General features: G+C 34.4%; 1 protein-coding gene across 2 annotated transcripts in view; it reads left to right on the top strand.

The window, feature by feature from the left end:
- Nucleotides 1-25,335, top strand: part of MAN2A1 (mannosidase alpha class 2A member 1) — a 103,853-nt gene that overhangs the window by 19,911 nt on the left and 58,607 nt on the right. For both annotated transcript variants that reach the window (XM_021524782.3, XM_085567499.1), the window contains exons 3-9: nucleotides 117-261; nucleotides 7,870-8,041; nucleotides 9,781-9,908; nucleotides 11,264-11,437; nucleotides 12,393-12,579; nucleotides 17,762-17,939; nucleotides 21,873-22,075. In XM_021524782.3, coding sequence (XP_021380457.1) covers nucleotides 117-261; nucleotides 7,870-8,041; nucleotides 9,781-9,908; nucleotides 11,264-11,437; nucleotides 12,393-12,579; nucleotides 17,762-17,939; nucleotides 21,873-22,075 — 1,187 coding nt within the window. The remainder of the gene's footprint in view (nucleotides 1-116; nucleotides 262-7,869; nucleotides 8,042-9,780; nucleotides 9,909-11,263; nucleotides 11,438-12,392; nucleotides 12,580-17,761; nucleotides 17,940-21,872; nucleotides 22,076-25,335) is intronic.

Genomic DNA, 25,335 nt, shown 5'->3' with positions numbered 1-25,335 from the left:
CCTTCCTTCTGTAATGAACAAGCAGATCCATTTTAGGTGAAAACAGCTTTGTTTTTTAATAGCAGAACTGTTTCTGGGAATTCATGTTTTATATTCCTTTAATTTTTCTTTTTTAGATGCTGGATGTCTATGACATTCTTCCTTTTGATAATCCAGATGGTGGCGTTTGGAAACAAGGATTTGATATCACTTACAATGAAAATGAATTTGACAATGAACCACTTCAAGTTTTTGTTGTGCCTCACTCACATAATGATCCAGGTAATATGTTAACTGAATTGATTTGAGGATCTAGAGGCTTTTGGATTAGGAAATGCATTGCCATTTCTGTCAAAATTTGAGTTCTTTTTAAGCATACCATTTAATATGTTATATATAAGTCTACCAAAGCAGTGAAACAGATGTATGATTTAAGTGCCATTGACTTCCAATGACAACTGTTATGATATAAGTTGTATGTCTACTGAATTTATTAACTGGAGCAGAGCTTCAGTGTTGAAATTGAAAAGTGATGGATTTCTCCTAACACATTCAGTTTATACATTACTGCATTAAATACCATGAATTCTTATTCTGATTTTTTGGACTATGGCAGATATCTAATCTTTAGCCTATGCTAAAGAAATGCACCTTCTTCACTCTTCACTTTTTTGTGCACACCCCAACCTATAGTGGGATAATGAAAAGTCTACATTCAGAAATATAGGTATACCTACATAATTTCATTTCCACCCAAGTGGGTTTACAGTGTAATAAACAAAATGGAGAAGTGTTCCTTTATTTTGGAAGTGTTCCTTTATCTTTTATTTTATTTCTTTATTCTTGGTAAAATTTACCAAGTAGCAAATTATACTGCTACACTGTGGTCCTGGTACATGTACACTGACCATGGGAGGCTGGTGGCACTGGTTGTTGTCACAGAAAGCCACAATTTAAGTGATATTAAATTTTACTCCTGTATGTCTCTCTAAATTTAGTTGCATGAGTACTGTGGATCTGAGTGAAGGTATGGTAGTTGGAAAATAAGTGGCTTTTATTTGCAAGCATGTAGCATTCTTAAAGAAAATGAATGTTAGAATGTGGAATTACTATATTACTGTCCACTTATGACAGGTAAATTATGGCAGTGTGGATATGATAAAAATATTCTGAGCAAACAATCACAGTATAGACCTAGATCTGCCTATTTATTGAACTGTCTTAGAACCTGTGTCCATTTATTTCCTCTCTGGTTCTCTTAAAGACTTCCCTAGAAAGAAGCAACTCTGTACAGGCACATAATGAATCAAAGCAATACTAAAGCAATATACAGAACTTACCATTCTCTTGGGTCTCCTGGAATGGGGTGTGGAGTTTATCTGTCTCCCTTTTTCTGCTGAAGCTGTTGGGATCTTATCCTAACTGGTACAGGACTGTTGGCACTCCACTAGAGGCCAGTTGCCTGGTGTCACATCTGCCCTCCTGTAATGTCTTTAACTGAATTGAGCAAACACCCTGTGCACAGTGTAGGCTGAGGTAACTTCTCAGGCACATGAGGCTTAGTTGCTGCAGGGGAATGTCCTGAGGGAAGCTGTGAAGAGACTTGCTGATAATTTCACCAGTGTCTGTTCAAGTAATGAGGTACTTTTTCTGCAGATTCTAGTAATTTCAATGTACGTGAAAGATATTTAGCAAGAAATGGCATGAGTAAAGTTATAACTGTATCAGCTGCAGAAGCTTCAAATTCTCATTAGATTTTATCTTTTCTCATCTGAGGCTGCTTCCTCTTTAACTTTTCATATAACCAGGTATGCTAGTGAGAATGTGTAGCACAAAGGCAAAGAAAAAGGACTTGAAACAGCTTTGTCTAGGGGGTGGCATCCCTGCCCATGCTGTAGGGCTGGAGATTGCATGGTCCCTTCCAATCCGTGTCACTCTGTGAATCTGTGAAACACAATCATTAGTGAAGGTGGTGGGTTTAAATTCCACCTTGTTTTTTGGAGGGATGACTGAATGTGCCAGTGCTCTGAAGCACTTTGTGATGCTAAATCTGGGTTAACTGCTTCTGTGTGAATTTAACCACGACCTGCAAACTTGGGGTCTCTGTGCTTCTCTCTGCAGTAGCTATAAGTGTTTCCCTTTTGGGAAATGGGTTGAGAGTGGGTATCCTTCAGACTTTTGATAATGGTGGCATGATTGTTTTAGTTGCTGGCAGTTGATAAAGATTTGAGCACCACAGTAGCATGTCCTAGTCTTAAACCATGGAGAGAAATTTGGTTGTTGTGTGAGATTATAGCTGTCACAGATAGGTGGCAGTTCCATCAGGAGCAGATTGAGTATATAACCTGCTGTGCTGGCACAGCCCTTATGTTGGCTCTCACCTGCTTCAGCTGTGGTGTTTTGTGGCTGGCTGAAGTGGAGGAGGCAGCTGAAATGCAAAGGGGAAACCTCAGATCAGGGCTGGCAAGATTGTCAGCCAGCACAGATGGACTTGAAAGATGAGGTTTGGATATGACCGGAGAGATGGAAAGACACCTCTAATATCTATTGATCTGTAATAATTTTGGTAATGACTAGTCGTTAAATTATTTAAGAATTAAGACTTGTGAGCTTTCTAAAATATGTGTGTACCAGTATCTCACTGCTGAATGTGGTGGTTACAGACCTAGTATAAACAGTACTTAAATGGAATTGGAAGTGACTGAAGTAGATTTTTCTCTTGCATCTCAGCCCACATGGAAGCATATGGGCACAAAAGTCAGAACTAAACACTACTTTTAAACACTCCATCAATTATCTATGACATTGGTAATTTTACCTTACTACCACTCACATTAATCACCTTTTGTTATTTAAGACAGTCTACATTTCTCAGGAGGAAATCTATATAGACCTAAGTCAGTGTTAAGATAGAAGATATCTTAACCATAAAACTTGATGCTGTTACTGCACCATGGAGTTTCCTGTACATTTTCTGTTAGCTGAGTCTGGATATGTTTTTCTGGTGACTTCTTCACCAGAACAGAGATTGCTTAAATAGTTGTCCGACCCACCAAAATACAAGAAATGGGGAACTCACAAGTTTTTCTTGACGTGCTGAATGAGGGAAATTAGAGCTTTATTCCTGGGTTATTTTTCAGTATTTCTGTGTTTACAGAAGAGGTGCAGTTCCTTTGCAAATCAACAAAGCTGTTACAGAAAGAACACTTCTGACTCCTGATCAGTAGAAATTTCCTTTCCATCTTAGCTATGATGGCAGCAGATTTGATATGTACTAAAGCAAAAATAGATCTTGCATAAGACTTGAAATGTAAGAAGTCTAATTATAATTTTGGTAGTACCTCACAGATCAGGGCAGATTTTAATTTTTGTGAAGTGTGCAATCATTCAAATTTTTAGTTATGCTTGTGAAATTAAGGTAAATTAAATCATTCTTGTTTTACCTTAAGCAGAGATCTTTTACAAGTTAAGGTATGCTCTTGGAAAAGTAAATACACTGTCATACTTTTTCTGTGTATTTTCTTATACCTAAGTTATTTTATTTGGTACACATTTTGCAGGAACAAGAAGATCATCTATCTAATTCCTTTTGAATCAGAATGAATGCTCTAACACAGGAGTGTTTCAGGGGACTTTCTTTCTCTTATTTGACTATGTGAAACAGAAAAATGAGAGAGTCTTAAGCAGCTTTTAGTTTTAATTTGAGATTGCCTTACCATCGGGTTTTTTGAGTTTTATTTCACAGTTGTGGCTATGAGTCATTCATCTTCATTGAAAAGATACTTTTTGGTGAAATTAGCACTGAAGTGTTAGAAACATCCATAAAATATTAACTATGCTAGTTCTATATTTTGCATCATAGAATGATGCAGTACTTATAAATTAAAAAAAAAAAATATGTGTGCATTCTCTACCTTAAAATAAGGGATTTTTTAAAATGCTGAATCTGCAAAGGAGCTAATGCCAAATTATTTTCTTGTGTAATCATACTTACTAAGATGTAAGTTAAAACTTAGATTTTGGATTTATTTCTGGTATTTGTCTTATTGTTATTGGCTGAATATGATCAATTAAAAACACATGCATACTATGCTTAAGTTCTTTAGAGCTCTTCTTTTAGAGGTAAGAAGTCATGGCTACTTACCCTTTTGTTTGTGGTTTTGTTTGTTTTATGAAAAACTTTTACTCTTGCATTTTGTGGGGCTTGGATGTAATTAAGAGCAAGGATATCCTCACAGTTTGAAATTTTTTACTTCCTCAGCTGTCAAAACAGTCTTCTGTCTCTTCTCACAGGAAGTAGTTAATTAAGCATCAAGCATAAATGTAAAAAAAACCCATTACTGATAATTTTTACAAACTTGGGTGTACATTTTAAAGACCAAGAACTGAAGTTGCACTAAGATAATTGCAAAGAGAATGCTCTTATTTTCTAGAAAGCTGTATAATGCTAGCTGAAATGTAACAGTTTTATTTAATACATAAGAGAAATAAATTACTCAAGTTTCTTGTGTTGCAAGAAGTGTCACCGATGGCTGAATTTTAGACTCAGTGAAATTAATTATGATCTCCTGAAAAGTGAATCAGAGATGCAAACTTCTATCAAAAACACATTCATCCACTATATATTGGCATAATATTTCAGAAATTCATGAGGTGATCTGCCTCTTCATTAATACAGACTTTGTCAGAAAGAAGATTTTATTTCCTCTTAAACATTCGAGGGTGACTTTTGGAAGTAAGCAATTGAAAAGCTTACTTTTTATTTCATCAGTTATTTTAAACCAAAATACAAAAATACAAATGTAAAAAACCACCCAAGGAGTCTTGCAGGTGTATGCCCGCAGTACCTAAATACTTTTTCTAGAAATGGATTTGTGATCCTTGTCATGATCAAATTGTTATGTGCTTTTGCGTAATAAAGTTACTTTTTGAATAACACTAATTTGTCAGCTTCTGTTCTGATTTTGTCCTGAAAGTTTCCCTTTATCTCTACATCTGTGTCAACCATGTTAAGACACCAGAGTGCCTTCCCCTAGTGCAAGGAGCTGATAGAGCTTCAAGAAAGATTTTGAGCTTGAAAGGGTAGACAGGAATAGTGGCAAATCAGTTAATAAAATGTTTCAGGACTTCGCAGAGCAATGAGTTGTGTTGATATTCAGATGTGATTCTTGGATCTGCTGTCAAGCCAAGTAAATTTACATTACAGGGGGGGGAAAATCAATTAAAGAAACAGCTGCATAAGGGTGATAAATCTCATGGAGGTTGGGGGGAGATAGCAAGTTTCCACACTTGCAAACAAGGACAAGCATGAGAGAATCAAAAGGAAAGCAGCTCAGCAGTGTATATGTACCCTCTGTTGTTATCACATAGGCTGGCAGAAAATGAAAATATCTGGCAAAGTCCTCAATATGTATTAAGTTAAGCCTAGCATAATAATATGAAAGACAGTACAATTTTTTCTCTTGTTTACAGGGTTATTAAACATTGGAATGGTGGAGTCACCATCCCTGGAGGTGTTAAAGGAAAAAGTGCATGTGGCACTGAGTGTCATGATACGATTTATAAGGTGGTGGTTAGTCAGAAGTTGGACTTGATAATTTCAGAGTTCTTTTACAACCTCAATGATTCTGTGATCTTGTGATTTATGCTGACAAAGGGCTTTATTTACATTTAAATCACCAAGCGTTATTTTGCTGTTAATAGCATATTTAGTCTTGATAATTGCAGCTTTAAACTATTGCAATTTTTCCATGTGTAAACTACCTTTGTATTGAAAGTTTCCTGTTCAAAATGGTACACCTTTTCTTTCAGCCTGGGAACAAATTCTTAGTTCATGGATAAGCACAAGAATGAACTTGAGTTGTAGTTTCTTATGTTCTATTAGTGACTGAGGTGTGAAATAATACTCTAGCTAGCAATTATACATTGATTTAACCATTATTTTGTTCAGCTTTTGATTTGTTTTTAAAATTTTTATTGTATGTCTCCATGCATAATTGAAGAGTCTCTGTAAGTCATTTGGTTTAGAGCAGCACACTTCAGGAAGTGTGGCATTCTGTTGGCTTTCAGCTAAATCTATGAATACCCCTAAAAATTTCCTAGGACTCTCTGGAGTGTATTCACTTCAGTGTGTTAACCATGTTACAATCTTCCTTATCTAAATAAACTGAGTATGTTAAAACAATCATTTCATTATAATACTGAACACTTTTTCCCTACATCATACTGTATTCTTTTGTCAGCTATTTTGACATTTAACTCAATGTTTCAGTTAAGCTGGTTTAATAATGTTTTTAAGAATGTTTCAGAAGACTAATGTAAATTTGCTTTTATTGCTGCAATATAAAATATTTTTAAATAGTTCATTATGATGATATATTTCTGTTCAGGAAAATCATAAGATGGCTTTAATTTATCCTCCTTTAGTTGTGTGTTCTGTCTCTTGCAGAAGAAATTTCTGATATGCATCTATAAACTGGTAGTCTAATACAGGTGGATATTTTTAATGTATTTTTCAGTAAAATATTCCTTTGATTTGTTGAAAAGTAAATGAGAATTGAGAAAGAATAATTTGCTATGTGATCTCAATTTTTTAAGTGGAAGTGCCTATTAAAAAAAAAAAACAACCCAGACTGAAGTGGGAAGAGGTCAGAAAGAAATTTGATTTCAAATTCAGATTATTCATCACATTTTTTTCATCCTTTAAACTGTTGCATAGCAGTAATTTACTGTCAACAGTTTTTTCGTATGAAGCTATTTCCATTCCTCTAAAGAAAGTATGTTTTAATTTTATGCTTTAAGTCCTCATATTAACTACCTTGACAAAATGCATTTTTGCCTTTTAAGACAGATTAGACCCCAATTGTCTATCTCTACAGAAACTTATATCAAAAGTGATGGTCCTCTAGATGCAAAATATCTGTAAAAGAAAAAAAGAATGACCTAGAACTTTTCCTCTGGAGTGTTAGTTTTATTTCTTCTTTTGTGAATTAAAAACAGTATCTCTGCATCTAAGAAGAATGTTTGGGTTTTTGTATCCCTAAAAGAAAGTATGATATATCCTTTGAGTCAATAGTCAGAATATATATAATGATATATAATTATAATTTAATTATAAATTATTTTTAAACTAAATTTGAGAATTATTTTTTAGCAATAAAAGTTTTTACATTTATGTAAATTCCTTGAAACAATAAAATGTCATTGCATAACAGCCTAATCCTGTATCCTGTAAGCAGACCGGCACTGTTAGAAAGGCAGCGGTTCTGCAGAGCTGAATTGGTAAATCAGAGTGGAATTACTAGTGTCATATTTATCTGGAGTGCTGTCTTCACATAGTGTGGAAGCTTTCACAGAATTTTAAAATGGGCATACTTGACAAAAGCTGGTAGGAGTAGGAAGGTGACACTATAGAGTAAGTAGACAGACCTAATTTTTTCAGATATAGTTACAGGTTCTGTGAAGAAAGATGCATATGCTCTCTAATGCAAGGTATAATGAAGAGTTAAAAGACATTATGTAAGACTGTAAAGTCTGAAAATGTTAAAAATTTTTTCCTTTGCATCTCACTGAAGCACAATTGTTTGAGTCTACGTATTCTGTTAATCAAATTTTCTACTATGTAAAGCATAGAAAAACTAGAAAGTATTAAGTCTAATAATTTCCATATGTTTATACATTTAGGAAATAAAACATGTAATCTTTTGTAAAAAGAAACTCCTTGGAAATTTAGCACTTCAAGGTGTCCATGACACAGAAAGCTTTTTAAGAACACTCTACTTAGCTTTTTCTGAGGAGTGAGAAGGAGCCAATTCTGTCAGGGGCTGTTCTCTAAAGAGGCTCAGAAGCCACTTCTCTAAAGAAGCTTCATTTATATTTTCTTTTTCCTAGGTTGGCTGAAGACTTTTGATGATTACTTCAGAGATCAGACACAGCATATTTTAAATAACATGGTTATAAAATTGCAAGAAGACAACCGAAGGAAATTTATATGGTCTGAGATTTCCTACTTTTCAAAATGGTGGGATGGAATAGATAGCCAAAAAAAAGATGCTGTTAAAAGGTTTGAGTACTGAACTTTTATTCTGTGTATCTTGTTTTGAGATTTTGTGTATTTGATTATACTGTAAACTTGAGATTTCACTTGTGATGTGGAATTGCTAGAATAATGGATTAACTGCTTCAGTTCCAAGTTTTTGGGATTGGTTTGGTTTTCTCCCAGTTGCAAAATAGGAATCTACTCAAGGAGGTGGAGACAAATTACTGAGTCAAATTACAGAGTTGCCTAAAAAATTGACAAAAGTTCCCGTGCACAACCATGAACGTGCCATTAAAATTGTAAAGGAGTAGCAATTATAATCTTTATTTGAAATCACACTAAGGAATTAGCAATAAAATAAATACGTCTTTCACACTAGCTATTGAATACGGTATTTTTTCCTTGTTGCAATGATATGCGATTTTTGTTTGAATAAAAATTTGTGAGTTTCTTTTGTGTTTAAGTACAAAGGGTTTTTATAAACATGCAGCTCCTTTAAGGATAAGGGTAAGTATGTACTACTCTACATCCTTGCTCTTCTTAGTAATTTTTAAAATCACAAGTCTAAATGGAATATAGAAGTAAGAGGTTTGCCTAGGCATTGAGACAAGGAAGCAGGCTGCTTGGATAAGCTTGCAGTATAGATCTAGTTTGGAGTTTTTATAAAGTGGGGACTTATTTTCTTATTTTTACTTGGCTTTTTTTTTTTTTTTTTTTTCTTATTTTTACTTGACAGTTCTTAGCCCATCCTTGTGATAGCCGCCTTCTCATGCCCCTCTTTGAGATGCCTGTGTTGCAGTATGCATTAAATCTGTGAGACCTTCACAGACTCAAAGGTTAGGTAAAAGTGGGAATTTTGGGATCTAGGTAAAAAAGCTACTTATTAAAAATAATTATCTGCAGTGAGTGACTATTATAGCACAGCTGTGTAGTTTTTTGACATTAAAAATATCTCTTGGAACACAATAAACAATAAATGACAGTCACTAGGGAGCTGTGTCCTCTCTTCAGAGGAGTCAGGTATTGGTTAAGCTGCACTTGAGATTGAAGAAGACCTAGTGAAGCTGCCCTTGATACTATTTTTGTTGCATGATTTTCATTGCTCCTATTGGTATCATCTGTGATGGGACTAAGTTTTGATGAATTCACTGTGGGTTTTTTCTTGAATTCATTAAACACTTCCACTCTGGGGAACAATGTAAGTGCTGACACTGTGGGAACAACCTGGTGCTGGGAGTGTGATCTTTATGTACACTGACAATAGAGAGGATGGGTTATCCTGTGACCTGTTTCAATAAGGCATTTTGATGAGTGAGATGTTCTGAAATGTTTATAAATACAATAAACTTCCAATCTATCAGCTCTCTAAAACTCTAAAAAGAATATGAGATCAAAGATGGGGAGATATTTCAAGCAGTGCTTGAAGTGTGCAGTGTCTAAGCATCTTGCTCAGTTGGCCTTCAGTGCTGTGGTACATTTATTTTTTTTAAGTCTGTGCAGGAAACAGCTTTCTTCCCAATTAAAAAAAAAAAAAATCTAATGTAGCACATGCAGTAGAACTTTGCACAAAGACATGAAATACTTCACTGTTCAACAGTTCATTTTTCCCCTGTTTGATTAAAGAAATATAGCCCAGTGATGAAAGTAGCAAAAACAATTTAGATTTTAGAATAACATTGCTGGTGATTGCAATGGTAAACTGAAATTGATTTTAAAAGTGTTTTCATATAGAAGATTCTAAATATGATTTATATATTTTTCAGGTTAATAAAAGATGGACAATTTGAAATAGTAACAGGAGGATGGGTCATGCCTGATGAAGCATCTTCTCATTATTTTGCTTTAATTGACCAGCTGATAGAAGGACACCAGTGGCTAGAAAAGAACCTTGGTATGTACATGAATCTAAAATTTAACTATGTAAAGACAAGAAGTCAGTAGGAAAATACTTTTTTGTTACATTTCTGAGGTGCTTAGGAGACTTTTTACTCAGCTTTCCTGAAACATTAAATCAGACCACTTACAGGAAGCTGGATCAAGTCTAGTATTTGCCATTCATGTTTGCAGATAAAAGTTCCTGTACAAAGTATATTTGAACAATTTTCTGCCATAGCATTTTGTCTTGATCAGTATAAGACATGCATATAATGGCTTAACCAAACATTAACAGTAGTGCTGAATTTTAGATCCCGTGTCTAAACAGTCTTTAATTGCCTTTTCTGTCTTTTGAATATCATGACAAAATTCTTAAAGCTACTTAAAAACTGATACTGCTTTTATGTATTTGGATCTGTTCTGCCTGCTCTGTGTTCATTAGAGTCTCTTCTGTAAGGATTTCAGAACAAAAAAATTGTATGTAGCAGCAGCAGTAGTAGTAGTTTAAAAACCCAAACCCTTAGTAATGTTAGAATTGAGGAATTCTTGACTGCAGTTACATTGACTGAACTGTTTTTCTGCCTTTGGGATGTTCTTTTGTTTAGTTCTATAAGAGGAGAGAAACCTTTTTATATAGAAAATATTTGTGCAGTGATTTTAATAATAAATTGACATTATTTCACCCAGTTAACTGAAATTATTTTGGAAAGCTGTTTCCCCATTGTTCTTAGATTGCAATTTCCACAAACACATTACCTAACAAAAGGGTAATGCATTCCTTACTGTACTTTTTTGGAAAGACTGTAAAAAGTGCCCAAGGAGCCATGCTGATGAATTAATAAGAGTTAGATGTAGCTTCTTTAGTTACTAGTATAAAGTTCAGTGAAAAGAGTATTAATAAACATGATTCTCTTTATCAACAAACTAATAAATTAAGGAAAAAAGTTCTGAAGCCAACAAAGATTAACATTATTTAAATAACAGTGAAATTTCAACAAGCTATTGCATTTATCTATCCACATTAATTTTCTTTCAAATTTCTTTTTTAATTATGATATCTGTAAATGACTTTAAGTGAGAGGATGTGTATCATGTAATGATTCCAAATTAAGATGTTTGATGCAAATTTAAAACAGCATAGTGACAAGTACTATTTTAAAGTTTTAAATTTTTTTTAGAATACTTTATTTATAAGACATTTTGCTTGTTTGTTTAACTCCTTAATTCTAGTTTTTTAATTCCAGGGTTCTGCAGGAGATTTAACACTTAACTGGGTATATCATCTTGGAAATGTTATCTTTAGTACTCTCATTTGAATTATTGGAATAACTTTCTTGAGTGAAAAGTAAAGCATTTTACTTTTGTCAACAGGAGTAAAACCAAAGTCTGGATGGGCAATTGATCCATTTGGGCATTCACCAACAATGGCCTACCTTCTGAAGCGCACAGGATTTTCCAGAATGCTTATTCAGAGAGTTCATTATTCAGTTAAAAAACATTTTGCAACACAAAAGACACTAGAATTTTTTTGGAGACAGAACTGGGGTATGTGTTCTTTCTTCTATGTCAATTTATTTTGTTAATTTACAATTTAATTTAGGTAAAATATGAAGAGAACTTGAATAAGTACTGTTGAAATACTTACAAGAACTAGCAGAGTTTGTATAGACCTGAAAATTTTAAACTTGCAATTCTGTTAAACAAAAGCCTTTAATCTACCTTAAATTTATGAGATTTTTTTTCCTTCCCGCCCCCGCCCCGTTTCAATAATAGAAGGGGAAATGAGAATATTTGTGAGTTAGGAAAGGCACTAAATGTAAAACTGATATAATTGCCATTGTTCCTCTGTTCCTCTGATCTTCCTTTGTTTTCACTTTTATTTCTTTTATTTTTGCTTTTACCTTCTCTTGTTTTTTTTCCATTCTCTCATATTCCTTGCAAAAGTAAAAGGGGTGAAAAAATCTTTACTTGTTTTTACTTTTCTTGTTCCGCCTACTCCTTTACTTCCTCCTATGTGGAAATAAAGTGTAGGAGGAGGAACATTTCAACTAATTCAAATATTGTGCTAATGAGGCCATGACAGGAGGGTGATTGACTTTTGTTTTTTTTCTTTGTTTTGTTTTGATATTTGGTTTTTTTTTAAGTTGTTTTAATCCACTCAAAGTTTAAAAGATGTTTATTATTATTGTGTTTTATTACTTCTAAAATTCTGAAAATCACAAGTTTTATCTGAGAAAAACACACCTAATATTTGTTCCTATCGTTCCCAATCAGTTGGTACTTCATTAGAACATTACAATTTTGGTTGTAACTTTGTTTTATCCTCTTTATACATGTCAGGTACATACAAAAATAGACTCAAGCTATGGATATTCAAAATAAGAAATTGTCTTGGTGTGGTATCTTTCCAGTACAATCCTTGGACTGAGAACAAAGGAGTGATTTACTTCTGGCAAATCTGAAAGGGTTTCTTTTAAAGTTTTACTCTATTTAATTCCAGATTTGGGATCCAGTACAGATATTCTTTGTCATATGATGCCTTTCTATAGCTATGACGTTCCTCATACTTGTGGCCCGGATCCAAAAATCTGCTGCCAGTTTGATTTCAAACGACTTCCTGGAGGAAGAATAAGTTGCCCTTGGAGAGTCCCACCAGAAGCCATTCACGCTGGGAATGTTCAACACAGGTACAGTTTTTACATACTCCTCTAGGGAATAACCTTAAAAAAATGTAATTTTGCTGGCCAAAGATGACATCTGGCATAGGTTGGTGAATTTAATTCTGTTGTGGTTCAACCCCATTGAGCAGATCAGCTCCACTAAGCTCACTGCTGCCCTGGTGGGATAAGGAAGAGAATCAGAAGAGTAAAATGAGAAAACTCATGGGTTGAGATGCAGGAGAGGCCTTGGCTCTGTGCGAGCCCTGCTCAGAAATAACAAAATCATCTCTCTGTTGTCAACCCTGTCATCAGAGCAAATCCAGATCAAACCCCATACTGGCTGCTGTGACTCTACCCCAGCTAAAACCAGGTCAAGTTTTTAAAATAAGCTTCTTGTGGGTAAACAATACCTATTACATAACCTAGTGTTTGCTCCTTAGTTGGGAACATAACTCTTAGTAAGGAAGGGGCGTTTTTGAAAATTTTCTGTTCATGATACATGAGTCCATCTCTGAACAACAGTAAGAACACAGTCATCTGGTTGGACTCATGTTACTGGTTTACTGTGTTTTTTGTGAAGTTTGTGGACAGTGATCTGTCTCCTGAAAACAGAAAACTTCAGGAGCAGAGCAATGTAGTGTGCTGTAACTACAAACAGTGGAATATTTCCTGTGGTATATCCTTGAAAAAATTGGCATCCTGTGGCCTAAGTTTCCTGAAATGTAAACAGTAAGTTAATCTGATTCCTGTTTCTTTGTACCCAAAGTGAAAATTCCTGTTTCTTTGTGCCCAGGGTGGAAATTACTATTAACCTCCGTTTTACTTTTCAAACAGAAACATTGAGTAGTTTTGCCACTGTTAATAATCAAATTTACACTTCTACAAAACTGCTTCTCAGTTTTGGGGGGTGGAGGTAGGGAGTTGGGGAGGGAGAGTAAAGGAAGAAAAAAAAAAAGAAAAGGAAGTGAGTTAAATTGCCAAAGGTGTTTCCAGAAAATAGTTTTATTCTGTGGTCCTGTTGCTGTCTTCAGGCTTCACACTACACCAGGATTCCAGAGTTAAAAGCTGAGGCAGCTGTTTATTATTTGTGCAAATTGCAGAATGTAACAAATATATTAAGGATAGCAGGGTGACTTTTTGGTCCTTTATGCTGAAGTTTTAAAGTGATAATGTGATTATGGTGCACTGCTTGTCTACATGTCAAGTGTGGGTCACTTTTTTCCTGAGTATAAATTCTGACAAACATAATGAAAACTTCACTTAAACAAAATTCAGTTACAAAATATTACTGAAGATTAAACCAAAAATAAACAGCATGCGTTATAACTGCTGCATTTAAAGGTAGCAATTGGAATGATGATAAGAAAAAGGGGGTTTTAACAAAGTAGAGAAAAGAAAGATGATGGTGGCATGAGAAAAGTAGAGAAATTATGGTAAACCCAGTGCCAATTGCACGTGAAGGAAAATTCATATGTCATTAAATCAAAGTTGTAAAAAAGAAAAATCTTGACTATATATCTCAATTAGCTGAGACAAATATTTGCAAAAACTCAACAGCTTGTATAACAAATACATGGAACATAGAGGCTGTAAATATAGTCTGCTTGAAATCGTCTTTTTAAGGGTCTTGTTTTTTAATTATTCTTAATCCCTGCACTTCCTAGATGCAATCTTTGCATAACAATCTAAATTGGATCTTGTAAAAGAAATGGTTTTTCACATGTCAAAGGATACTTAAGAATGTGATAAATGGAGCAGGGATGTAGTGAACATATGATCAAGTTGAAGTGATTATTGTCTCAATATGGTCTCTGAAACTTATTATTTTGCATCATCTTGTTTTAGTTAAAAGCAGTTTTGATGTCTTAACAGGGAGGTGAAACATCAGTATGCTGTATGACACCTATGGGAAAAGTAAAACTGGCACAAATAATCCAGGAAGCCTGGATTATTTACTTTTGGAACACTCGAATCACACTTTTAATCACACTTTTAATCACACTTTTAGCCTAGTTTCAAATAAATCCATTCAAACACAGGAAGTAATGTTTTGATGGAGAATGTTAAAACACGCTCTGTCTGTTGTTTTGAAAAAGCTGGAATACTGTAGACAAAAATGTTATTGATCTGACCTCTGTAATAACATGTTTCACAGTTGTTATGATGAGGAGATTTATGAGTTCCAGAATTGAAGAGTCTATCTTTACATCATAAGTTTTCCAAGATTATAGGTTTGCAGCACTCTAATTAATCTGCCTCTTATCTCTGATTGCTTTAAGACTAGAAAAATAAAGGAAATTCAAGGATTGAAAAAAGTTGATTAATTTAGACACCAGGTAGCTCACTGACCTTCTTTCATGCCAAAGCTAAAACAAAAGTAATAAAACTCAGATCCTGAATACTCAACTGGGACTGTTGCGTTTGATTTCAATATTATTTTGGCCTCACTTATATATTAAAGAGATACTGAGTTGAAAACTTTGGGCTAGTAGTTGGATTTTTTTATTGCCTTGTCACTTAAGTTGTGACCTGGTAAGAAGGAATGAAGCAGCAACCTAATTGAAAACGTGTACTTGTTTAATTACACTTCATAACAGCTTAGGTTATAAAGACTACTATTGGACTTGTCCTGATTTGCAGCTGCATTCTTATCCATATGTCTGAATGCTGAAGTGTGAAGTTTTTCACACTAGGAAAAAAAGCAGCTGTTGGTTGTTGTAGTTTTTGTTTGTTTGGTGTTTTATTTTTTTTTTTTAATTTATTTTCTTTGTTGGTTTTTTCCCTTGAATGGAAGTGAGTTGTTAGCAGAAGTACATTTTGTTTCTCTCATTCCAAGCATGAAATAAGAGAGAATCTTTGCTGCAAGTTATGTACTTCAGAGAAGAAGTAGAGAATGGACTTTCCTCTTCACGAGCTACTGTTCAAAAGACCAGTTTTGTCCTTTAGTTTTTTTATCTTTATGGTCACATTTTATGGTTCATGCTTGTGATTGCCTAACTCCTCTTTCTTTGACATAGGAAGGGTCAAAACCAGCCATATTTTGGTATTTATTTACTGAAATACTTGGTTTTTTGCATTAAAACAAGTTGTGGTATGAAAAGATTTTCTTTATTTGTGAAAGGTCTCAAGCATTCAGTAATAATCTGAAAGCCTGAAAACAAAACAGTCTATCATGGCTTGTCTCCTTTGTGATTTTCAGATTTTCACTCAGGTAGGTAGGATAAATGTATCAAAATGTACCTAGTTCTGTTTAACTGGGGAACAATAAAGGGGAAAAAAATGATGGACACAATGGAATCTTTTTTTTCTCCAGAGGTACTTTTTTGTCTTCACGTGCTCTGTCTGGAACTTTCTGCTGGCACTTTCACACTCCTGTATGAATTAATGATATAGGAAATAATTTGAGAGAAACTTAGAAGGATATACCTGAATTGATGTCCTTCAGTTTTTTACGATTAAAAGTGGTTTGCAACGCAGGAAAATCTTGCTGTTCTCTTAAAAGCACATAATAATCCCACAGTTATCAGTACTTTAAGACAGGGAGAGCAGCAATACTGATGAATTTTGCTGGATATTTGGAAAGAAACCAGAGGAGGACTTCTAAGAGAGATGCTGAAGTCAAATATTCTGTTAACTGTAACCTGTATTTTTCAAGAGATTCAACACTAAAGTATGTTTCCAAGCATAGCCTATATGTGGAAAATTTGAGTTAGACTGGCTCTTTAGAAGGAAGCATTGCCAAGTCTTGGGTTCTGCCAGTTGTTCTGGTAGATGTGTGGTGAGGAAACATCTGTGTTTAAATCTTAAAACCTGTTGAAAGTAATGGAAAATACTGATTGGCAATCTGAACTATGAATCCACTAATAGACAGGAGATGGGTGGAAGACACCAGCTGGGTAAATTCTAGTCTCATTAGAACTCTGCAGATCCTTAACTAAAGGTAATATTGTGGCCCCTTTTTCCGTCCAGGATAGAGTCAGACCTTGTGTTTATGCAGTACTTCTGCAATCAGATATATAAATAAGTTCTGGCATGCTGCTCAAGGAAAGAGAGGTTGCAATATATTGGGCTAGAAATTCTGCATTATGTTTAAATAGTAATTCTTCAAGAGTGTCAGTTGACAGGTGATTTTGCTAGATCATCTATTAAAAAGACATGAAGAAAAAAAAAGAAACCCATTAGAATCTGAGTTTTCTGGTATTTTGTCTTAAAGCCTTGGGATTAGTATTTCTGTTTTCTTAAATATTTTACTATGGTTTGTATTTCCTATGAGAATTATTTACAGAATTTTAATTAGAGGGTATTAGAATCTGAAAATACTGATAATAATTGTGACCTGGAGGGGAAGGGTTGAAAATGGACTTTTTCAGTAACCTAGATACCAGGCTTGTGATTATTAATATATTGCTGCTGTGGAACTGGTAGTTTACTCATCCTAGAATTAGTAGGTAGGTGCCAAAGTATAATTCTGCAGTTTTTTTTTCTGTGTGTATGTGTGAGTATTTTGTTTCTGAGTTGTTAGGGTTTCTTTTTTTGTTTTAAGTCCAAAAGGATAAAAGCAGTGGGTTTAATTCTTCAGGATTCAAAGATTCAAGAGGGATGGCTCTAAGATATGTAAGAATCTGGCTGAAGGGAGAACAGTGATTTTTAGCAGCAAGCTTCCTCATGCATTCTGTGGTGGTGTTTTTTTTTATTTTTTTATTTTATTTTATTTTATTTTATTTGCAAGTCTGGAGTTCTTCAGGGATTAATCTGTGGGCAGTTTTTCTGCCAAGGACGTGAAGATATAAGCTAAGTATCAAAGGAAAGTGCCAGAGGGGATGGAAGGAGCTTGCTTATTATTATAAATAAGGGCTGGAGAGGATTAGGATTGTTATCTAAATATAAAGCAGGTAAACATAATTTGAACTGGAGGTTAGTTTTGGCACAGGCACAAATTGATCCAGACTGCCCTACTGCTTGAGATGAACCTTGATAAGCTTATTGAAGGATTTAATTAGAGTGGTGTTTGCAACAATAGTAGGTTGAATGTGGTGTCCCAGTGGGGGAAATTGCATCCAGCTTTTTGTTACAAAGTGAGATAACAGTTTTGTATGTCTTGTTTAGGGCCATCCTGATGCACGACTTGGTATCTAAGAATTGTCTCACCAAATGCTGGCCTTTTTCCCCTCTGTCTTCTGAATGGCTCTTATTTTTTCCTCTCTTCAAGGGCTTGGATTATATTGGATCAATACAGGAAGAAGTCAAAGCTCTTCCGTACAAAAGTCCTGTTGGCTCCACTTGGGGATGATTTCCGCTACACTGAGAGCTCTGAATGGGATCAGCAGTACCAGAATTACCAGAAGCTGTTTGATTATATGAATTCTCGCCCTGAATGGCATGTTAAGGTAACTACAACACATTTTCTGTTTTGTGGGGAAAACAGTATTTCCTGATATTCTAAGATTCTTCATGGGGAAAATAATTGTAGTTTGGTTTGGGTTTTTTCCAAATGTGTATCTTTATATATTATGTAACAGTAGATTGATGTGTCTTGGTAGCTTACATTTTTTTTAACTTTACTAGCTTCTCTCCCTGAAAAACAAAAACTCTGCTGTTAATAATATTGGCTTGAAAACTGTAGTTTTCAAACTAGATTAATTTGGAGAACAGCTAGTAGGTTTAATTGTTTTCTTAGCCTGTTTTCACAGGCTTCAGGCATTGTTATTTAAGACTCATAGACTTTGTTAAGTCAAATAATTGTATTTTCTTATTAGAAGTTCAAGAAGATTTTGCTGCTTAAACCAAAATATCTTAAGAGATGCCATTGCTGGTACATGTTGAATTCAACAAAATATGAGACTGACATGGCTACAAAATGACTGAGTATTTTAACACAATTATCAGAGAAGGTACTACTTCAAATCAACAATTATGTGTGAGAATTAAAACACAGATTCATATGTTTTAATGTGCACTTCTTGTAGTACAAGGCCCTAGGGACTTCTTGTACTATAGAAGTTCTCTATATTCTGACAACTTTTCAGCATCTTTCAGCAAGACAGTAACAAATGGGGGCCACAACCTTGGGTTTTTTGAGTGTCACCTGGGAGTGCACTTTTGCTTGATTTCACATTAAGGCTTTTTTTTTTTAAGCCTTGGTCTGGTATCTTTCATATGGGTTTTGTGTGCATCTATTTTTCCTTATCTTTTCTGAGACTTCCCCTGATTCTTCCAACTGTGCATTTTGAGTAGAGTCTGTAGTATGTTATTACTTTCTGCTGACTTCTGGACTTGTATTCTGCATAAGAAAGATGATTTCTTGGGATTATAGCTTATCTGAAAACTGGATTTTACATGTTTCCTATGGGATGTGGGTGACATGATGTATGCTGAAGGAGCACTATATCTTAGTGGATGGAGACAGACCAGGAGAGTACTCTTCACATTTTTTAAAACTAAAGCCCATCTTTTAAAACTTAAGCTTGCTGGAGCTTGCTGCCATCACTGGCTTTACTTCTGTCAAAAATGTATGCTACTCTTTGGACACTAGCAGCAACATATTTTCTGTAGTTTTTACTAATTTGGGCTGGATGATTTTGTCTCTGGGACAAAAACTGAAGGCTCTATCTCTGAAGTCATTCTTCAAGAAGCTGTGCTGTTCTTAGACCTCTGAAAGGTTCTGCTCAGCCCACTCAAGGATTCTAGCAGTCTACTTCATTGGGCTGGGTCTGCCCATCTGAAATCACATTAACCCTTGGCTCCTGCATGGCAATATCTGACCCTTTTTCTGGTTTTTAATACCCAGACAAAAAGATTAAAAATCCTCTGGGTCTGCCACTGCATACCTAGGGTATTTTGATCAGCTGGAACACTGCATCAGAGCATTTCTCCTTTCCATTTTGTTCAGATACTTAGGTTTTCCTCTCTCTGTTTTCGGTTTTTTTTTTTTTTCTTTCTGAGTTGTTTGTTACCTCTCTCTTTTTTTTTTTTTTTTGTGTTTTTGTGGTTTCATTTGATTTTTTTATTTTGTTTGAAACTGATGTAATTTATTCTTGAAAATATGAGCTTAAACGGAGACACATTTTCTTTCTTTCACACTCTTCTGCACTTTCCCTAGTGGAATGTAACTCCACAGGCAAGTAACAAGGCATGCTCAGCTATGTAAGAATCTAGATTATATAAAGGAAGAGTTCACATTTCTTCCAAAGTGTTGAGATGCCTAGGATTTTACTGCTTACACAAGGGAGTGTCTGCTCTGCCTTTCTGATCTAAAGGGAGATTTACTCTTGCAGACAGCTCTTAGTGATGTTTATCTAGTGGATATGTCTGTTAGGATTGAGACTCTCCTGCCAGCTACTATTCTGTTCTAAACGTGTGTGGTACATCACTGTAAAACATACCTATTTTGCTCTTGAGGAATTCCATTTCCCATTCATAGATTTCCTTTGCATCTATTATACATAAATTAAGCTGAGTCTTCTAGTATGCCAAAAAATCTACCAGTTTATTCCTCTGCTTCCATTCACCTGACTTTATGCTTCCTCTGGTAAGGTTTTACTCCTCTGATTCAATGCAGAAGTGAGATCATCTCTGCATATTCTCTTGGTGCATGGGCTTTGTTTTTTGTTTTCTACCTGTGAGTACCTATGATAGTGAGGGAGAAGACCAAGTATTCTAGAAGAAGTGCCTGATAAGGCAGTTTACTAATGGTGGGATTTCAGGGGCAATATTTATCTTTCTCTGCTGTACTGCCATTTAAAGTGGCAAGTTACTATATTGTCTCCACCTAACAAATACTTGGATGATCTGAATGACTTTGAAGTGAAAGTGTTTGGGGTTTTTTAAATTATTAAAAAGTGTGAATTTGATGTTACAGTGGTAGTCTGATAATCCTTATATTCCAAGTCACTTTTAAAAATGATTTTTACTAAAACTTGGTTTTGATGTAAATTATAGAACACTACATTGTATACTTGTTAAACATAAAAATAATAGAAAACAAAGTTACTTGTTACTACCATTATAGTTTATGGTGAAGATATTTTGAGTAACATAATGTGGTCTTCTATCCTGTTGCAGTTCCCATTAATTTTTTTTTAAACTTTCATTTAAAATCCATTTTGCTATCTATACTTCTTTAACAACATTTCTCAATCCTAACAATATGGACATCAATAATTTATTTTCTGCTTTTTATTCCCCTGAATTAAGAATACTGGTTTTTGACCTACCCTGTTAGGATCTGCTATTACCATGTCTGAGCCTTTTAAAAAATGACCAGAAGGTAATTAGTTAATTTTTTTTCTCCCACATGTTACATCTCTAAATGCAATTTCTTTTTACAGAGTTTAAGGAAATGCTGATTTTTATTTTTTTTTATTTTTTCTGATCAACAGTCATCTTTTAGGTTAAGCAAGATCTGGAACAAAAAAGAGCTAATTTTGAAAACACAGAATTAGGAGAAGTATGTTTTTGTTGCATTACAAAAATTTCTTCCTTAGCCCAGATGGCTACTTGTGTAATATTGAGATGTTACTTAGCTCGTTTATTACTGACGTACTTCTAAGATAAGAAATGCTTCACTTGTTTGTTGACATTTAGCTATTATATTTTAGATATCTATTTAAATAATAATAATAAAAAATCATATTTTGTGAGTTGTAGAATGGTTTTGTTTGGAGGGGACCTTTAAAACTGTCTCGTCCAACTGCCCTGTAATGAGCAGAGACATCTTCAAAGATTGCCCCAGAATCCCATCCAATCCTGCCTTGAATGTTTCCAGAGATAGATCATCCACAACCTCTGTGGGCACCTTGGGTGTATCGCCTCCCTTGTGTTAAAAATTGTCTTTATATCTAGTCTGAATCTATCCTCTTTAAGTTTAAAACCTCTTTGTTTTAGCACAAGAGGTCCAACTAAAAGCCTGTCCCGATCTTTCTTGCAAGACCTCTGTCTGTACAGAAAGAATGCAGCAAGGTCTCCCCAGAGCCTTCTCCTCTCCAGGCTGAACAGCCACACTCCTCTCAGCCTTTCCTCATAGGGAAGGTGTTTCTCTGATGACTCTTCTCTGGACATGCTCCAGCAGATCCATCTTTTTCTTGTACTGAATTGATATGCCTTTTTTGAAAATACTTGTATTGAGTTTTGAAATGCTATCCAGTTTGTCTGAAAAGTGTGCAGGGGAACTTTAAAAAATTTTGGATAGGTTTGCTGCTATAAATCTGCTGGAAGAGCGATGAGTTTCTGAAATATATATGGAACCAAACATATTCATTGTCTTTGTATTTTCTGCATAATGAAAATGGAAGTTTGTTACAGTAATTTTAATTTTCATTCAGGCCCAGTTTGGAACTTTATCTGATTACTTTGAAGCTCTGCTTAAAGAAAGCAATTTGGGTGAAAAGAGCAGCAATTCACTTTTTCCTGTTTTAAGTGGAGACTTCTTCACCTATGCAGACAGAGATCATCATTACTGGAGTGGGTACTTTACATCACGACCCTTTTATAAACGCCTGGACAGAGTCTTGGAATCCTACATAAGGTAAATCCTGCCATCCAGTACTTACATAATGTGTTTCTTGGCACACAGGAGAAAGTGTGTAAGTATTTGTCATGTTTTAACCTCAGCAGGCCCTTTCTCACTCCCCCACCAGCAGGATCTTGAGGAAAATTGGAAGTGTCAAAGCTACAAAAGTCATGAATTGAGACAAAGGCAGTTTGATAGGGAAAGCAAAAGCCACATATGTGAAAAAAAAAAAGTAAGGAATTATGGCTGTATTGTGAACTTTTTTAGAGAGAAGTAAAAATATTCTCAGAGGAAGCTGAGAAATAGCCAGGAATATTGGGTACCAAGAGATCTAAGACTGCTGTTCTTCTGGAAATTGTCTGCATCTTCTTTAAAGAAAAAAATTGTTGCTGAATTTTGGTAATGTAGTATTTAAGTGGTTCTCCCTTGTAGCAGACACAAGATGATTTAACTGTGTTATAGAGCTCCAGAAGGAAATATAGGGCAGATGGATAATGTGTAAATCCTGAACATTTCAGGTATAGTCTTCCTGAAGGATTACATGCAATTCTTTCCTGTAATGGGTGCTGCAGTAGTGGGACTGGCAAGAGAGATGCGGAAAGTGGCATTTCCAAGCAAGCTTGGAAACTAGTGTTTTGGAGTCAGATACGAGTACCAGTCAGAAGAGAAACTGTATCTAGCAGAACTTGCTTTATTTCTTTCAAGGAATCCAGTTTTCACTGTGGTAAAGTGGATGATTCATCGCAGGAATCTTTAATTTTTAGTGAAAGTAACGTTGTTTAATACTGCTGGAGAAGTCAAGATGCACAAGAGAACAGGAAAAGGACAGATAATATTCTTATAAATTGAATTATCTAGTTAATTTTTTGGTGTTTTTTTTTCAGTTTTGATTAATTTCCTTTCTGTTTTTTAAAGTGCATCAAGGATTTAATTTCCTTCAACTTCATCATAGTTTATTTTTTCAAGATTTTTAGGTGCGGTTATTTAATTGTTATTTTTCTGGAATTTGTTTGTAGTATTTAAAACTTTACATTATTAAAGAGATTCCTTAATTTAAAAGTTTCAGTTGCCTTCAACTTCTGAAAAAGATAAAGGTAAAGAATCTCTGGAGAAACACTAATCTGTTCATGGTCTTATGTATTAAAGTATAGTTTAAAAAAGTACCTGGGAAGTTTTTAGTTTTTCATTATCCTCTGTAAATAACATGTAAGGAAAAAACGTATAGATATGCTCTCATCATTTTAATATCATATTTTTTGTCAGTTTTGTTTTCAGAAACCATGAGAATCTTTGTGAAGGTCATATTAGCTATGAGAACAGCAAGAGTAGAGATTTATCTTTTATTTTTTATTTCTTTAAAATCAAAGGAAATACAGTAGGATCATATTTAATTCTAAAACTCATGATAATTATTTCCATAGTATGTTTGAGCTAACATCCATCCATCTATCTATCTGTATATACATATTTGTTGAGAGAAGGAGCCATGAACAGAAGGTAAATATGTGTGTGTATGTTCTTTACCAAGGATGAATGATTTTAACTTCCAGCAGTACTAGAATTAAGCAGCACTTCAGTGTTAAATAATAGCCAGGAGATAGTGTTAAGCCTCAGAACCCAAATATGAAAACTAACCATTTCAGCAAGAAAAGAGTTGGGTGTTTAAGGTTTTTCCTGTTTCAAAAGAGGTTGAAGGGTTGTGTAGTGAAGTGTAAGAAAGCGAAAGGATTTTATAATGGAGATTGACAGTGATTTGAGTCGTTATTGACATTTTTAATCTTAAGATGTATGAATGAATCAAAGTAGTTTAAAGGGTGATAAAATATGTGACCAGAAATTTATTTAATGTAATGAAAAGATACAAAGAACAGCAGCATAGTTTAAGACAAGTCTGGGACACAATTTTTGGTTTTATTAGTTACTGATGTAAACAGGGAAAAGTACCGTAAATCTGCAAAAAGAAAATTGAAGTAATTTAGTAGGTGAATGCAACAGTGATACTTCTAACTATACAGATGGATAGAAAATACTACATCTTGAGAATTCAAAATCTCTTGGAAAAAATATTTTTTTAAGGTTAAATATAAACTGGATTTAGGTAAGGTAAGCTAGTATAGGCCTTGACAAATCAGTGAAGCAAATTTTCATCTACTTGTAGTGTCCTATCAGGGAGAGATCCTACAAATGACAGTGAAGTGCAAAATTTCTGAAAACTGTATTAGGTCATCTGCAGTAGTTTGAAGCAGATGTGAGAAAACCAAGGTTTTATACAGATTTTATGGAAAGGAATTAGATGCTTACCTATAAGCTGAAGTGTTCTCTAATACAGTGTTATATTTCTGAGTGTCTTTCATCATTGACCATTGAACCTCTTTAGTGTTTAGAAAAATATTGAGATCTAAAAGCAAAATTCTGCATCTGAGAGACATCCCTATTAATACAAAAGAAAATTAAAATTAGTTGTGGGGAAGAAAATGTCACCTTATTTTAAGGACTAAAATTTGCTGTGTATTTTCTTTATAGCTAAGTTAGGTCAGTGTTTAGTGGCTAACTCAATTTTTTAAAATGCTTTTGGACAGGGTTTATTCACTAGATGAATGAGCATCTGATTATATTTTTTCAACTAAAATATTTTCATGTTTCTTTCAAATTAAGCTGCAATAGGAGGAGGGATCATAGAAGTAGGAATTTGCACTATGCAACATTTAAATCACAGTGATTAAGGTTAATCTAGCCCTGCTAATTAAATATAGGACTTATACCTTTTTTACACCTTGATTCTGTATGTAGCTTCTGAGTAATTACCTAGCTGGTAAGAGTAAAATCTCCACCTGTCCATGAAATATTGACAATATGAGAATAGTTTAGGCTGTTACATTTTCAGTGCACCTTTCAGTTTAATTTGGTATATGGTAGTTGCAGATTTTATATAATTGTTACAAAAGTGCTGTATAAAGATGAAGATTTAATCTGAAGGAATTTTTCATGTTAACAATTAATACCATGCATAGTCTGAAAACTAAGGTTTATTTGTTAATTTTTAAATTTTATAAAGTTTAAAATTGAAACATGCCCTCACTGACAGCTTGGGTAAATAAAAGAGTTAACTTATTTTCCTTTTCTTTTTAATTTATGACTTGCATGCCTCTAAGTTAGCATTACAAGAAAATATGTTGTTGTGCTTTCTTTGCTTTTTGTGCCATTAACCTGTATCATCTTTGTTCCTTCAAGTACTTGAGAAATGTTCGTTAACCTCTAATAAATGTTGAAAAATA

The sequence above is a fragment of the Lonchura striata genome, chromosome Z (assembly GCF_050655825.1).
Source record: "Lonchura striata isolate lonStrDom1 chromosome Z, ASM5065582v1, whole genome shotgun sequence".
Classification (NCBI taxonomy): Eukaryota; Metazoa; Chordata; class Aves; order Passeriformes; family Estrildidae; genus Lonchura; species Lonchura striata.
This window is presented reverse-complemented; position numbering and strand designations above follow the sequence as displayed.